This window comes from Macaca mulatta, chromosome 11, assembly GCF_049350105.2.
Source record: "Macaca mulatta isolate MMU2019108-1 chromosome 11, T2T-MMU8v2.0, whole genome shotgun sequence".
Classification (NCBI taxonomy): domain Eukaryota; kingdom Metazoa; phylum Chordata; class Mammalia; order Primates; family Cercopithecidae; genus Macaca; species Macaca mulatta.
The window spans coordinates 29,354,850-29,371,920 of record NC_133416.1 but is presented as its reverse complement, the minus strand read 5'-3'; the positions used below and the strand labels follow the sequence as shown (position 1 = coordinate 29,371,920).

The 17,071-nt window shown below is 39.7% G+C and overlaps 1 protein-coding gene across 1 annotated transcript in view; it reads left to right on the top strand.

Annotated features, from left to right (window-relative positions):
• The window catches only part of TM7SF3 (transmembrane 7 superfamily member 3), a 44,683-nt gene that overhangs the window by 9,929 nt on the left and 17,683 nt on the right, over positions 1–17,071 (top strand). Inside the window, exons 2-5 of the mRNA XM_001099269.5 lie at positions 5,492–5,646; positions 9,105–9,255; positions 11,620–11,740; positions 13,063–13,234. Coding sequence (XP_001099269.4) covers positions 5,492–5,646; positions 9,105–9,255; positions 11,620–11,740; positions 13,063–13,234 — 599 coding nt within the window. The remainder of the gene's footprint in view (positions 1–5,491; positions 5,647–9,104; positions 9,256–11,619; positions 11,741–13,062; positions 13,235–17,071) is intronic.

Below are 17,071 nucleotides of genomic sequence, written 5' to 3'. Positions count from 1 at the left end.
GGGTGGTATTTTTAGTGAAGGTTGCTGTCAAGTAGATAAACATATGAAACAATGAACTGTGACTTCTATCTTACACCATGTATAAAAATCAATATCAGACTGATTTTTAGCTCTAAATGTGAAAGATAAAACAAACTTCTAGAAGTTAACATGGGACTGTATCTTCATGATCTTGGTATATGTTGGCAAAGATTTCTTTAAAATGACACAAAAAGTACTAATCATAAAGAAAAAATCTGAGAAATTGCTAAAATGAAAACTCTTAATCTAAAGGTAACAAGAGAGTGAAAAGACAAGCAACAAGAGTAGGAGAATATATTTGCAACATATCTGTCAAAATACTCATATCTATGATGTGTTAAAAACTCCTAAAATTGAAGAAGGGCAGACAGTTCCATTTTTAATATGTGTAAAAGACTTGAACAGACTGTTTTCACAAAGAGGATATCCAAATAGCCAATAAGCAAAGCAAAGGGTTCCCAACACCCATGAGTAATTAGGGAAGTGCAAATTAAAATCACAGTCAGATACCACTATCTACCCAGCAGATAAATGAATGATACCAAGTGTTGGTGAGACTGTTGGGCAGTTGGAATACTTTCCTACAGTAAGTTGATGAGGTATACATTGGCAAAACATTGTTGGAAGACTGGCAGTATCTACTGAAGCTGAAGATGAGAATACCCTATTACCTGATAATTCTACTCATAGATTCCACCCAACAGAAATGTGTATATGCATGTACCAAAAGACATGCACAGAAAATGTTTAGAGTTATTTATAACTCTAAACCAGAAATACAGATGTTTATTAACAGTAGAACAGATAAATACATTGTGGCATGCTCATTTCATGAAGTATACAAGAACGGTAATGAGTTATGGCTACTTATAGCAGCTGGAATGAATTGCACAAACATAGTGCTGATTTTAAAGAAGCCAAACACACAGAAATTGTGCGTACATTCTATTCAGTTGAATTCCCCCAACTAAATTCCTAGTGTTTGAACTTAGGACCCTGTTTCCCTCTGGGGGAGGAAAGAAGATGTGATTGGGAGGGGCCACAAGGGGACCCCTAAGGTGCTAGAATGCTGTTTAGGTGCTGTTTAATTCATGGGTGTGTAAACTTTGTGTATTTCTCTGCATAGTATTTAATGAATATTTGTTTTTTAATTGATACCTGGACCTTAGCCCCAGTGATTTTGATTTAACTCATCTGGAGAGGGTCCCAGGCAGCAGTGTTTTGGTTTTTTTTTTTTTTTTTTTTTTTTTTTTTTTTTTTAATCCACTGCAGATGTTGTAATAATGTATAGCCAGAGCGTATAATCACTGTATTATAATTTCTTATGAAGAGGACACCTTGTGGTCACTATAGAAAATTTTAAAAATAAGGAAATGTGTAATGAAAAGAAAAAAAAAATCACTTAAAATACACTCCCAGAGATGTTTCCTCTTAACACCTCTACCTATTTTGTCAAGTGACCAGGTTTTATATAATGTATACAATGTCCCTCCCTTTTATCATCTGGCTTCCCTCCCTTTTATCATCTGCCTGGTTCCCACTGTAGGCATTTGAGGAAAGGAAGATGATGAGGCATCATTTTCCTATAGCTTTTGGGAAATCCAGGAAGTAACAGCTGAAAGTTATAATTATTCCTGAAATGTAGGTATATTTCTTGAAGAAGAATTCAGAAGCAAAGACTGCAGATTAATTTTTGGTTCTAATCGTTATGTATTCTCTCATGGTCTGTTTGTTTTTATTTCTGGATTTCTTAGACTAAAACAAGACTTTTTAGGTACAGTTTAACCATTTAAGATCAAAGGTCATCTGTTACACTGTCAAAGCAAAAACTCTCTCAGATAGATTTATTGCCTGACACATATGCTTTCTGGAATAGTCTTCCACAAAATCAGAACTATTTTATTTCTTACTAATTTATTATTCATGCTGTAATGGTAACAGCCTAGATGTTCATTAATAGGAGATTGGGTAAATGATTATGGTACATACCCAGAATGGAATACTCTGTAGCTTTTAAAATGGTAAAGCTAGAATTATCTGTGTTGTTGTGGAAAGATACATTAGACCTGTTAAATGGGCAATATCAAACATACATATATCTTTTTCCATCTGTGTGGAAATATGCATGCTGATATCTGCCTAAGCCCTAAAAGATATATCCCAACTGTTAGCAGTGATGATTTCTGTACAGTGTGCTTGCTGGAGGAGTTGACTTTCTGTTTATTTTGCACCTTTTATAAGGATTATATATTTTCTAGAAAAATATTACCATTTTAAGGGAAAGCAAAACAGTGACAGAATGTTAACAGAGAGTGTATGTTCCTATTTTATAAACATTTAAAATGTAGAGTTGGCCTGGCGCGGTGGCTCATGCTTGGAATCCCAGCACTTTGGGAGGCTGAGGTGGGTGGATCACGAGGTCAAGAGATTGAGACCAGCATGGCCAACATGGTGAAACCCAGTGTCTACCAAAAATACAAAAAATTAGCCGGACGTGGTGGTGGGCACCTGTAGTCCCAGCTACTTGGGAGGCTGAGGCAGGAGAATCTCTTGAACCTGGGAGGTGGAGGTTGCAGTGAGCTGAGATCATGCCACTGCACTCCAGCCTGGCGACAGACCCAGACTCTGTGTCAAAAAAAAAAAAAAAAAAAAAAAAAAGAAAGAAAGAAAGAAAAAGAAGGACTTGTGTGAAAAAAAGAAAAGTCAGCTGGGAGGGGTAGCTCATGCTTGTAATACTACCACTTTGGGAGGCCGAGATGGGCGGATCACTTGAGGTCAGGAGTTCGAGACTAGCCTGGCCAACATAGTAAAACCCCGTCTCTACTAAAAATACAAAAATTAGCCAGGCGTGGTGGCACATGCCTGTAATCCCAGGTACTCAGGAGGCTGAGGCAGGAGAATTGCTTGAACCTGAGAGGTGGAGATTTCAGTGAGCTAAGATTGCCCCACTGCACTCCACCTAAGTGACAGAGTGAGACTGTCTCAAAAAAAAATAAAAATACAAAATAAAAAAAAGAGTCAGTTAAAATATGCTCCCAGAGATACCTGCTTTTAATATTCCCCTACTTATTTTGTCAAGTGATCAGTTGTTTAACAGTGTATTTTAGTTTCCATGGTTCTGTGTTTCCGTACTGTCTTTCCAAAGTTTTGTTTCTCCAAGTGTTTTTGAGTTGTGATTCATCCTCATCCTGGGTGATAGGTTAAGGGAAGGTTAAGAAAAGTTTACCATGAGGCCTTCTCTAGTTGATGGCTTCAGTCTCTTCCAGGGCTTTTAAAGGCTCTGTATGCTGTTCTGATGGAAGGCCCATGTCATGGGAGATAGACATAAGGATTATTAAAACATTTTCTAAAATATATCAAAGGGCAAATTTAAGTGATAATTACAGAAGTCTTGGATAACCTTTATGAATTTGTTTGTATCAGTTTTGATAATGGTGCCCAACAACTAGAGTGCCTACTCTACAAGTACCTTATAAATATTTGCCAAATAGGGAAAATGAGAACAAAAGGGAAAAACAGAAGATGTAGACTAGAAAAGGCAGGGTAGTGAGTGAGTTGAGTGCTGTGAACTGTGAAAGGATAGAAATCTTATTAATTTCTAGGAAAACAGGCTGACACTGCCAAAACGGGTGGGAATTTTTAAGACTTGGAGGATGCATGATGGATGGAACCAAACTTGAAGGGCAATACGTGAAACATTTTTAGTGTAATTTACTGAAATCCATGTAGTTTTATGTATAATTTGCTTTTCTAATAAAATAATCATGATGATGGGAAGGCCTGGAAAATATAAACATGTTTTTCTTGTTTCTCTTTAAAAAGAAAAAACACACGCACACAATTTTTTTCAGACTTCCCTACCCAGATTCTGTTGACCGCTCCTTAATATTTTAACCTCTGTTCCAGCTGGAGTTTGGTCCATATAAGATGTAAAATGTCTTTCTGGTTCCATAAATAGGAAATATACTATCTTCATTTGTCATTGTTAAAACTACTAAAATTTTCTCTAGAGTTTTAGAAATGAAGTTGTAACCATAAGTAACCTTGTGTTCTATCATGATTTTTTTTTTTAAAAAACAGTAAGTTATGAATGTAATATAGCATCACAGAACTTAGGGAAAATATATAGAGGTTAACATTATTCTAGTCTTAGCACTATTTGTGTCTTCTTTATAGCTCTTCTTCCACAGGCTACTCATTCTTGATTTTTTTTTTTTTTTTTTTTTGGTTCTGTTTGGTTTTAAATCATCCAGTGGAGCTATTGTACTAAAAAAACGAAGTGTTGAAAATTGACCTTCTTGGGACATGGTATATAAGAATGTGTTATTAAGTTATTTAGTATCTGAAATGTTTTCTTTTGCCACCCACTGACTCTAATTTCCTTCTAAAATAAAACATGACAGTTCCACTGTGGGACTCGGGTGAATTATAATCTTTTTTTCATCAACTCCTTTTCATCTATATTTAATCTAAATCTTCTGTTTATTTGTTTAGAATTGAACCCCGCAAGACTGCTTATGGGAAGCTTGGGATCTCTTCTGCTTTTCATGCAGACAGATACTGACTGTAGGATGGGGGGTCAGGTAGGAATCCAGGACTACACAGGAGTAAAAGCAACCTAATTAAAGGAATATTTGAGAGTTAGATCGAAAAAAGACAGAGCTAGTGTGCAGCTGGCAGAAACACACCATGGAGAAGTGGGGACAGAGTCAGTGAGATGCAGGCCATGGAGGAAGTAGACAGATGGGACAGGCCTGGAAGAGGTGTTGAAAAACTGTCCTTGTTTAACCTATCTTTTTTATGGACTCTGAGCTTGATCCTTAAGCAAACAAAAGCTCTCTTTTCCAGGATGCCTGTGGTTCACAATAGTATGTGCAGTGCCTGATGTGGGCCCTCAACAGACATTTTTGTCAGTACTGATGGCACCTTCCTTTGCAGTCTCCGTTAGACAGATGAGGAAATTGAGGCTTAAGGGGATTTAAGGAACTTGCCTAAAATCACACAGCTGGGAAACGCTGGTGTTAAATTGCAGCCACCTGTGTCTCTTCAGGCTATGCTGACTTCAGAATTCACTAGACAGTTACAGTACTTTAACCCCAGCACATTCATGATTGTTAGTAGCCCCACAGGATTGTCATCTTCAAATTCAAGGACTCTGTTCCGAAGATGATTGTTACAGCTGCTGCCAGAGGGGAAGTTTCTCTGGGCTCCAGGAGCCTGTCTTCAGCATATCTTTTGAAACACCTCTTGCATTTTAGTTCTGAGCTCTATCGTTCACTGGCTGGATGACCCTGGGTGGGCTGCATCACTTTTTAAGCCACATTGTCTTTAGCAGGGAAATAGGAGCAATAACCGTATTTACCTCAAAGAGTTTTTCTGAGGATTAAATTCCACATTCATTTATGAATGCGATTTCTGCAAATTGATATGAGAGTACAAGTGTTGTAATGAAAAGTTTATCTCGTTGTAGGTCTTATTGAATTTTCTGTGGGGAAATTTAGATACTTCGAGCTCAATAGGCCCTTTCCAGAGGAAGCTGTTTTGCATGATATTTCAAGCAATGTGACTTTTCTTATTTTCCAAATACACTCGCAGTATCAGAATACAACCGTTTCCTTTTCTCCGGTAAGTACAAATAATTATTTTAGTAAAAATCATTTCTATATTTTGGGGTCTGGTATTTAGTATGAGCATTAGAATTTGGTATCTCTCTCTCTCTTCTATGTTTATGACCTTATATCTTAAATTTTAAAAAATCAAAATAGGATGTTTTCAAGTTAGTGATTGAGAGTATCTCGGGCCTTTCTTGAGTGTGGCGGTCTCTGACCTAAAAAGGGGTAATGGAGACCTGAGTTGGGGGGAAGGGCCCCCTGTGCCAATTGTCACCACTGTGCAGGCAAGTTTTTTTCGTGATTTCCCACCTTTTCATTTTCTTACTTTAGTGGGGCCTTAATAATTTTTACCTGAGAATATACGTTTTAATGAATTTTCATTGTTGTTTAGCTATAGTATTGAACTTTACCAAGAACCCTATAATATCAACTTTATTCTTTGGACTCTGTCATGCAAACAACAAAAAAATTATAGTGCTCAGTTCATCCAGCCCTGTGCTGTGCCTCCAGCAGTGTTAAGGACTTTATTGTAGAGATCATCACTAAACCCCTTAACCTCAACCTCAGCTTTAGAAAGTTTTTAAAATTCCCTGGGTTAGCTAGCTTAAGCTATGAAGAATCTGCCATTTATGTAATCTTTTACACATCTATATTTAGTCTCTATGATGCCCTAGACCAATACATGCATTTCACCTTGTATGAAGTTATACTTCATTTTATTTGTTCTAAGCTTATCTTATAATATTCTGGAATTTGGTAAACAAATCTGTCTTAATCCAATTCGTATGTAATTTTTAAAAATTTTTATTTTTATTTTTTTAGAGATAGGATCTCGCTTCATCACCCAGGCCGGAATGTGGTTGTGTGATCATGGCTCAAATTCCTGGCCTTAAGTGATCCTGGAACTACCGGCACGTGTCACCACACTTGGCTAATTTTTAACATTTTTTTTGTAGAGATGGGGTTTTGCTATGTTGCCCAGGCTGGTCTTGAACTCCTGGCCTCAAGTGATCCTCCTGCCTGGGCATCCCAAAGTGCTGGGATTACAGGCATGAACCACTGCACCCCAGCCTATATATAATAGTATAGGCATTGGTCACACTACCTTTCTTACTATTGTATTTTTTTATTCCTGCCTTCTTGCCCCTACCATAGAGATTTGGAAATTGTGTGCATGTGGTTGTGCATGTGTGTGCGTGTGTATTGTGGGGGTGTGGGGGGGTAGTTAATAGACTGGGAATGGAAGAGTTCAGCTGAGGAAAAAAGGAAAGGAATAAATAGTATTAATTACAAGAGATACCGATGTCACGCATACGTTGAATTTGCCCAAGTTCTTTGCAGCTAGAGCAGAAGGTAAAGCATGTTAAATTTCATAACTTCCTTAGAAAGGAAGGAGCATGCCAGTTCCTCAGGGGAGGCAAGTTTTTTATGGCACTGAATTCAAAAGACAGCTTCCTATTCAGGCTCTTACATAGGAGACTTAGTAAAATGGCACATAGATGAGTTCTTTCTTCTTCTTTTTGAACTAGATCTATTAAAACAATTTTTAATTGACAAACAGTATGATTTTCTTCCTAATGACATTACAGCAAGACAACATTTGAAGGAAAAGAGAGAGGATGGGGGAAATAAGGATTTATATTTGTTGAATGCCTACTATGTGCTAGGCTAGTGGTTCTTAAGCTTCTGGAGCCGTAGACTGCTCAGGTCTGTGGACTCAAATATAAATATATAATTTCTTGGGGCCCTTCAGAAACCCTCAGGCCCCCAGTTAGGAACCCCTGTGTTTGGTTTCCATATGGTTAATTCTCATTAAAGCTCAACAAAGTGGTAGTGATACCTGTTTCTACATCTGAGGAAGCAGAGCTTGGATGAAGAGATGCCAGCATCACCAGTGATAAAATAGATCTGGATGGCAGCATCTTGGGCCTTGATTCCTATGCAGAAAGGGCCTTAGTTGTCCTTAATTATCATTTCATTTCTTGGACTGCCTTTAGTTCCCACTGTTATATTACTTAGAATATGATGGCCAGAACTGCACATGGCTCAGGAAGTGAGTGGTCTGTGTGAAGAGAAGTGCTTCTGTTTCCTGTGCCCTTCCTGATAAAGTGTGGTACTTTTGGTTTTTTTGGGTCGTGAGGGCAGTTGGCTCTTTGAAACTGTTGACTTGATCATTTATCAATTAATATTTGAGCCATTCTTTCTTGTGCTTATCAAATTGAAACTGCTCTGCTGCCTTTTCCTTCCCATTTCCTTAACTTTGATAGAACCTCTTGAATCTATTACCTCTTAGCTTAGCATTTTATTATTCAAAAAGCTTTCCAAGCAGATGGGAGTGGGGGATGGTAGAGAGGAAGTGTGTGAGGAAGGATTAGGAAGGGGCACAAGGAAACTTGGGGTGATGCATACATTTACTATTTTGATTGTGGTAATGGTTTCACAGGTGTCTATGTATATCAACACTTAAAAGTATACTTTATGGGCCAGATGCGGTGGCTCATGCCTGTAATCCCAGCACTTTGGGAGGCCAAGGCGGGCAGATCATGAGGTCAGGAGATCAAGACCATCCTGGCTAACACGGTGAAACCCTGTCTCTGGTAAAAATACAAAAAATTAGCTGGGCCTGGTGGCAGGTGCCTGTAGTCCCAGCTACTCGGGAGGCTGAGGCAGGAGAATGGCATGAACCTGGGAGGCAGAGCTGGCAGTGAGCCAAGATTGCGCCGCTGCACTCTAGCCTGGGTGACAGAGCTAGACTCCGTCTCAAAAAAAAAAAAAAAGTATACTTTATGTACAGTTATAACACAATTTAAAAGGTACTTCAAAAACTGAACTCCTTGGGGCCAGGTCTCATGTTTTTGTCTTAGTGGTCTTAGACACGAAGACAAAACATTATTTGACATAGTAAATCTTAATTCAAGTTAATTGAAACACTTGGGAATTTCACTGTGCATCTGCTATTCCTGCTCAAAGATTATTTTTACAGGCAGAATGTTTGTGTCTTCGCAAAATTCACAGTTGAAATCCTCATCCCCAGTGTGTTGTATTAGGAAGTGGAGTCTTTGGGAAGTGATGTGGTTCAACAAGAACAGGTGCAAGAGGTTGTTGTATCCTGAGTCTTCAGCCTATAAGAGGGCCCTCATCAGAACCCAGCTGTGTTGGCATCCCTATCTTGAACCACCAGAGTCTAGAATTGTGAAAATACATTTCTGTTGTTTATAACCACCTAACCTGTGGTACTTTGTTATAGCAGCCTTAACTAAGACAATCATATATTTTTCAAGAATGCTTTTTCCATGTATATGTGTGGGCATGTGAACATAGAGATGAAAAGAATTCCCTGGATATTTGAGGAAGGTTTTTTTTTTTCTATTTTGAGAAGATCTGGAATAGGACATGCGCACTGGATCAGCTCGGTAATTTATATGTTTTGCTCAACTTCCTATTCATGACGATGTTTCTTCTTGACTGCAGACTCTCCTTTCCAATGCCTCGGAAACAGGCACTGCCAGTGGACTGGTTTTCATCCTTAGACCGGAGCAGAGTACATGCACTTGGTACTTGGGGACTTCAGGCATAGAGCCTGTACAGAATATGGCTATCCTACTCTCCTACTCAGAAAGAGGTAACCCTTCTGTCTTCTCCTCCCTCCTTCTCTTTGGAATATGGAATGTGTTCATGAAACTTTAGGGAAAATGATCCTATTAAGATTGTTTGTTGCAAGTATAATGTATATAATCAGAAATATTTTACAGTAAGAGAATTAGCATGATGACTGAAAGCTCAGGTAGTAACTAGGAGAACACATTTATTCATTCAGAAAACATGTAGGGAGCCCTTGGAGAAGCAGTAATAGTTAAGGCAAGACATAGTCCTAACAGTGTAGTTATTCTGAGCAGAAGCAGTAAGCTCTACGTCATGAAGAAGAATGATTTGGAGAATGGCGCGTTGTGGGTGTGGCTGCCGCTGGAGTGTGGAGGGCCTTGCGTACAATTTGAGGTTTGTACTTTATTTCGAGGTAGGTTCTAAGGTGGCATAGAGTTTTTAAGCAGAGGAATGGTGTGGTCCATTTCATCTCTTAGAAAACCAATGCTAGAAGCAGTGTGGGGATGGATAGGAGAGGGCACAGCAGAGTCAGGACTCAGCACAAAATGAGAAATGAGGATCTGAACAGAGGCCATGAGAGGCAGGATGGAGAAGAGGAGCTGGATTTGAGATATCCAGAAGGTGGAATTGATAAACACAGTGACTGGTGGTCACGGATTATAAGAGGGAAGCATAGGTTTCCTATTTGGGCAGCAGGGAAATAGTGATACAAAATAGGTGTGGGAACAGGGTTATGGTGGTGCCAAATGTTTTGGGAGGTGGGATGGAGTAGATGATGACTTCAGTTTGGGACACAATCTGAGATGCTTGTAGGACATTTGGATGGAAATGCACAGTAGATAATTTAAATGACGGCCTGGAGTGGAGGGATGAGATTAGATTCCCAACTAAATAGCTGTTATTAAAAGCTGTGGCAGTGAATGAGATTATCCAGGCATGTACTTGGATATTTAGGGCAAAAATCATAGCAAATACTTTCATAGTGCCTACTGTGTGTCAGCTACTCTTTCTAGCAGATAGTAACTGCTGAGGAGTAAGCACAAGACTGTGTAGTAGTCAAGTAGGTAGGAAGAGAGCCTGGAGGTTCTGCCTTTAAAAGGGAGCAGGCCAGGCATGGTGGCTCACACCTGTAATCCTGTAATCCCAGCACTTTGGGAGGCTGAAGCTGGTGGATTACCTGAGGTCAGGAGTTTGAGACTAGCCTGGCCAACATGGTGAAACCCTGTCTCTACTAAAAATACAAAAATTAGCCAGGTGTGGTGGCGGGTGCCTATAATCCCAGGTACTCAGGAGGCTGCGGCAGGAGAGTTGCTTGAACCCGGCGGGTGGAGGTTGCAGTGAGCTGAGATTGCGCCACTTCACTCCAGCCTGGGTGACAGAGCGAGACTCCATCTCAAAAAAACAAAACAAAACAAAAAAAAAACGGAAGTGGTAAGTTATACTCTACAGAGAGGTCAAGAGAACTAACTGAAGGTGTCCATATGCTAGAGCAAGTAGGAGTCAGCAGTGGCCCTTTACGAGAGTCACTTTAGTGGCACAACAGTGATGGAGGAGTGAAGGTGAGGTGAATACATTTAGACTACTCTTAAAGCTTGGGGGTAAAGGGAAGGAGAGGGAGCACTAATTAGGAAAGGAGGTAGAATCCAGAAGATTACTGGAGTAGAAGATAGGAAATGTTAGCTGTAACAAAAGGCTAATTACCTGATAAGAAACCATAGACTTAATTAAGGCTCTCATCAAGGGCAGTGTACACAGAAAAATTATGAACAGAGGAGCTTCAGCTGGCATACGCACCATTTGTGGTGTGGTAAAGATCCGTAAGTGCAGAAAAAGGAGAGTATGAAAGAAGAGCATAGAATTTGAAGGAAGTTTCCAACATGATACTGAAACTTATATACACACTGTGTATCTGCATTCCAAACCTGGCCAGAAGTAGTCAACCAATAGCCAATCTTTTTAACTCTAGAGCAGAGGTTGGCAAACTACACACCATGAGCCAGATCCAGCCTGCTGCCTGTTTTTATACTTTTAAAGTTTTACTGAAACACAGCTATGCCTCTTCCTGTACGTATTGCCTGTGGCTGCTTTCTTGCCACAAGGACAGGAGTGGGTAGTTACTGCAGAGACCATCAGACTGACAAAGCCTAAAATACTATCAGGCCTTTTACGGAAAATGTTTGCTGTGCCCTGCTCTAGGGCCCTGAACCTCAGTTAACTCTACCCTCTTTAACCTCAGTTCATGAAATAGTATAAGACTAGAAGCTCTACATTTATATTTAACTTCTATTTGGAAAGTTCTTCTAAGAATAGAGTTCTGTTTTTCTGAGTATGATTTGGATATGTAAGAATTGTTTTTTTGGTAACTTCCCTATTTCTTATCCAGATCCTATCCCTGGAGGCTGTAATTTGGAGTTTGATTTAGATATTGATCCCAACATTTACTTGGAGTATAATTTCTTTGAAACGACTATCAAGTTTGCCCCGGCAAACCTAGGCTACGCGAGGTATGTCTGTCTCCCATCTCTGAGAAATGCTTTTAGAACATACATGACGACAGTTGTGTAGATTTGACCAGCTCTCTCAAGTCCCTAGTTCTCTGTAGTAAAATTGAGTTCTTTAATTTTTGGGGGTAATTGATGTAATTTAAACTTCATTATTAATCTTTGGGCTGTCATTTACAGTTAATATTTTCCCACTTCATTCTTGTGAACTCTTTTTATTTGAAGAGCCAGATGCGAGTCTATTATGAGCTTGAAAGTACATCCTGGTTTTTATAAAGCACTTTAAATATGGATAGCGCTCAGTAGCCCTGAAACATCCTTATATTTTTATAAAGATTCATTGTTTTAATTAAAGCTGTGCCTCAGTTTCTGCTTTAATAGTAATGATAGCTAACATTTGAGAACACTTGAATGCTTCCTGTGCATTGTCCGTGGTGCTGAGCGTTGTTATGTTCTTTGCCATTTAATCCTAACAATTTTATGAAGAAGGGCAATTGCTGTTATTTTACAGAAAGGTTCCCTAGGGGTTATGGAGGTTAAGCGACTTGCTAACAAATGACAAATCTGGTATATTCTTTTCTTTTTTTTTTTTTTTTTAAATCAGAGATGAGGTCTTTCTATGTTGCCCTGGCTGGTCTTGAACTTCTTAGCTCAAGCAATCCTCCTGCCTCAGCCTCCCAAAGTACTGGGATTACAGGCATAAGCCACTGTACCCAGCTTTTTTTTTTTTTTAATTTTTTTTGTCTCCCCAAAGCTGTAGTATTACTCTAGGCCTGACTGTTACCAGAATCCAGTGATGTAATCACCCTTGCCTGTTGGTGTTAGTCTTAGTTTGTGGTGCTGTAACAAAGTAGCACAGACTGGGTGGCTTATAAACTTCTTTCTCACAGTTGTAGAGGGTAGAAGTCCACGATCAGGATGCCAGCACAGTTGAGTTCTGGTGAAGGTTCTCGTCCAGGTGACAGACTGCTGGGTTGTCATTGTGTCCACACATGACAGAAAGAAGGCTAGAGGGCTCTCTGGGATCTCCTTTATGGGGGCAGTAATTCTATTCATTAGGGCTTCACCTTCATGACCTAATTACATCCTAATATCATCACATTGGGAGTGAGGATCTCAGCATATTAATTTTGGGGAGACACAAACATTCAGTCCATAACAGTGCGTTACTTTTCTTCAGAATACCAATTGTTGCCACTGCAAAAAGTGAACTGTTAAATTGTAATTATTGTTGCAAGTGTTTGAAATTAGGGCTCTTGGTTCCTTTTTATAGATGGGACTTGCACCACAAGAGATTGATGTTTCATTTTGTTGGTTGACTTTAGAGGTGTAGATCCCCCGCCATGTGATGCTGGGATGGACCAGGACTCCCGGTGGAGGTTGCAGTATGATGTCTATCAGTATTTTCTGCCTGAGAATGACCTCACTGAGGAGATGTTGCTGAAGCATCTGCAGAGGATGGTCAGCGTGCCCCAGGTGAAGGCCAATGCTCTCAAGGTAAATCTGAGTCCCATGATTTGTGTGGCTGGATTGTGACACCTGTGTCAGAGTTGAGACAGGGAGAAGCTACCAGGATCTTATTTCTTTACTCTTTTCTCCTTTACTGGGAACACTCACTTTATTCTCTTTTATTTTGTTATCATCTTGGGAGTCTTTGCTGGTGATACCTCAAAATGATGTTGGCCTTTGAGGAGATGCATGTTATGTTAAGTTTTAGTTGCAGCCACATCTATGACTTGGTAATCTGAAATGTGAATGGAAGGAGGTGGTAATTTTCTATGTACTCCCATGACTACTGGGTAAACATTTTTGGCAAGTATGAAGATTACATTGTTTTGAGAAAAAAAAAATGAGAAACTGCTTAAGGATACATACATTGGCATTCATATTTGAACCCAAACTCAAAGTCTGTAACTTGGAGCAAAATTCTTCTCTGAGCTTTTGAATCCATGGACCAGTGGCATTGGCATCACCAGAGAGTTTGTGAGAATTGTAATTCTTAAGCTCCACCCTGGAACTACTGAATCAGAATTTGCATTTTATAAGATCCCTCCAGTGATTCTGGCTGGGTGCAGTGGCTCACGCCTGTAATCCCAGCACTTTGGGAGGCCGAGGTGGGTGGATCACCTGAGGTCAGGAGTTCAAGACCAGCCTGTCTACCATAGTAAAACCCTTTCTCTACTAAAAAGACAAAAATTAGCCAGGCGTGTTGGTAGATGCCTGTAATACCAGCTACTCGGGAGGCAGAGGCAGGAGAATCATTTGAATCCAGGAGGTGGAGGTTGCAGTGAGCCCAGATCATGCTGTTGCACTCCAGCCTGGGCGACAAGAGTGAAACTCCATCTCAAAAAAAGAAAGAAAAAAAATATCTCTCAGGTGATTCTTATGCATATTAGATTTTGAGACTCACTCACTGCAATAGATCATTTTTGTGGAGGGCAGGATTTTATCTTTATGTCTTGAAAAGTGCCTAACTGCAATGTAACATATGAGGTCATCCTTCAGTCTAATGGTTGACGGGTGGAGTTTTTCTAGACAGCGTCATTGTGCTTATTCACAAAATAAGAAGGTCTGTTAGTAAGGTTTATTAGTTGCTTTATTAGATATGACATACTATTATTATTTTTATGAAGAATATAAGAACTTGTTTAATAGGCTCCTTTTAGGTTACTTTTTAACTTTTAGTTAAAAGAATATTTTGTTCCAGAATGTGGGGAAACCCTCAAAGACTAATGAGGGTGTGTCAGAGATTCAGGAGCCTGTTTGAAGGGCTTACACTACCAAATTTGGGGCAATTCAAGAATCAAGAAAAGAAAAAGATTGTGGTTGTCAGCCTTGAATAAATACAAATGAAATCTTCCTCAGTTGCCACCACTGGAGGAAACTCTTACACCAAATGACTCCAAAAATTGATAAAGGAATTTAGCCTGCCTTTTTAAAGGAGGAACTAATTCTTCCCCAGGTGGTGAGAGAAAGCTCTTTGCAGAAGAGCGCCAGCTAATATATGTAGAAGGAATAATAGAGAATTAGATGATCACCATTTTGTGACCCTCCATGAAATAAATCCAGCAAGGATCAGCAGGTGAAGGTTTTTAGGGGACAGGATATTTCTAGGGTGTCTAAGTAGCATCCTTCGATTAATTCTCATTGTAAAAGGAGAACCGCTTCAAAATGGAGTGACCTGATAGTCTCCACCTCTTCCAGGTGGGCAAAGCTAGTTTCACTGAAAATGGGTCAGCCTGTACTATGAGCTCATGTAGTGCAGTCTGACATTATCACCATCGCCTGTGGTATAGTCTAGCACAAAATGTCTAACCTGAATTTAGTCCATTGGATTCCCTATCTACAGGAAGTATGGGGGATAGAAGAATAAGTTAGACACAAGATTGTGGAATACTTTGTGAGAATACTGACTTCATCTCTTCTGCAGTCATTGGGTGGCTGAGAGAGAAAGGTGAGACAGACTGCTCTAGATTACTGAGATTGGCCATAAACAGTGTGCATGGAACTTGGTTTGATCTTGGGTAAGAAGGAGAAAAGCTAGAAAAGATGTTAGGGGTCAGGAACAGTGACACACACCTGTAATCCCAGCACTTTGGGAGGCTGAGGCGGGCAGATCGCTTGAGCTCAGGAGTTCGAGACCAGCCTGGGCAACGTGGCAAAACCTCATAACCACTAAAAAAACCCAAAAAGTCCCGAGCGTGGTGGTGCGTGCTTGTAGTCCCAGATGTTGAGGAGACTGAGGTTGGAGGATCACTTGAGCCTGGGAGAAGTTGCAGTTTGCTGAGATCACGCCACTGCACTCTAGCCTGGGTGACAGAGTGAGACCCTGTCTCACAAAAAAAGAAAAAAAAAAAAAAAGGAAAAGACATTAGGGAAAATCTGGATCATGTATTAGCTAATAAGAAATTACTCATTTTCTTAGGTGAGCTAAGGTATTGTGTTTATATAGGAGAATATTCTTGTACAGATGGTCCCTGACTTATGATGTCTTGACTTACGATCTTTTGATTTGAGTTTTGATCATTTCCTAGGCTAGCAATATGATACTTTTGCAACACTGAGCAGTGGCTGTGAGCCATAGCTCCTGCTTAACCACATTGGTAAACAGCTAACATTCTACAGTGTACTGTATTCAATAAATTACATGAGCAATTAAACACTTTATTATAAAATAGCCTTTGTGGGCTGGGCGCAGTGGCTCACGCCTATAATCCCAGCGCTTTGGGAGGCCAAGGCAGGAGGACGAGGTCAGGAGTTGGAGACCATCCTGGCTAACATGGTGAAAACCTGTTTCTACTAAAAATACAAAAAATTAGCTGGGCGTGGTGGTGGTGGGGGGTGCCTGTAGTCCCAGCTACTCGGGAGGCTGAGGCAGGAGAATGGCGTGAACCTGGGAGGCAGAGCTTGCAGTGAGCCAAGATTGCGCCACTGCACTCCAGCCTGGGCAACAGAGTGAGACTCCATCTCAAATAATAATAATAATAATTTAAAAATAGCCTTTATGTTAGATAATTTTGTTCAACTGAGTCTGATGTAAGTGTTCTGAGCACATTCAAGGTAGGCTAGGGTAAAACCGTGATGTTTGGTGGGTGAGGTATATTAAATGCATTTTGACTTTACGATGGGTTTATCCTGTTGTAACCCCCTTGTCAGTCTGTACTTAGACTTACATCTGTACTGAGTACCTTGTTACTCAGAGTGTGGTAGGTGGTTGCATAGCATTGGCATCATCTAAGATGATGTCTAGATCTGCTTTTTAACAAGACTGCCCCTCTGCGATTCACAAGCACATTAAATTTGAGAAATACTGTGGTAGGACATGCACAGTGAAGTGTCATGATATCTGTAACTTACTTTCAGCAGGAAAAAAACAGAGATGGGGAGAAAGGAGTGATAGAGAAGCAAATATGGTAAAATACTAACAATTGTTGATAGTAGGCAGTATATAGTCTATTTATTGTGTTATTCATTCAACTTTTCTGTGTGGTTTAAATTTCTCATGATAACTTGGGAGTAATATTAACAGTCTGTTGAACTTGATCAGACCTTTGCCCAGGAAACAAGTTATTGAAGGCTAAGCAGTATTTTTAAACAGTGGTACTCTGATGTAGTAGGGCTTGTAATTATTTACTCCTGAAACCCTAATATTTATTTTTCTCCAATTAGTAGGAACATAGGTATTATTGTTCTATAAAGCATTTGTTTTTTCTATTTTATAGTTTACAGTGGAATTTCTGAAGTTGAGAACTACTACTACATAGCAAAACCTTATGTAATATTTTCTTGTTTCAGAGACTGTTAGACAAAAATAAGTGGGTACTGTCTGTGAGA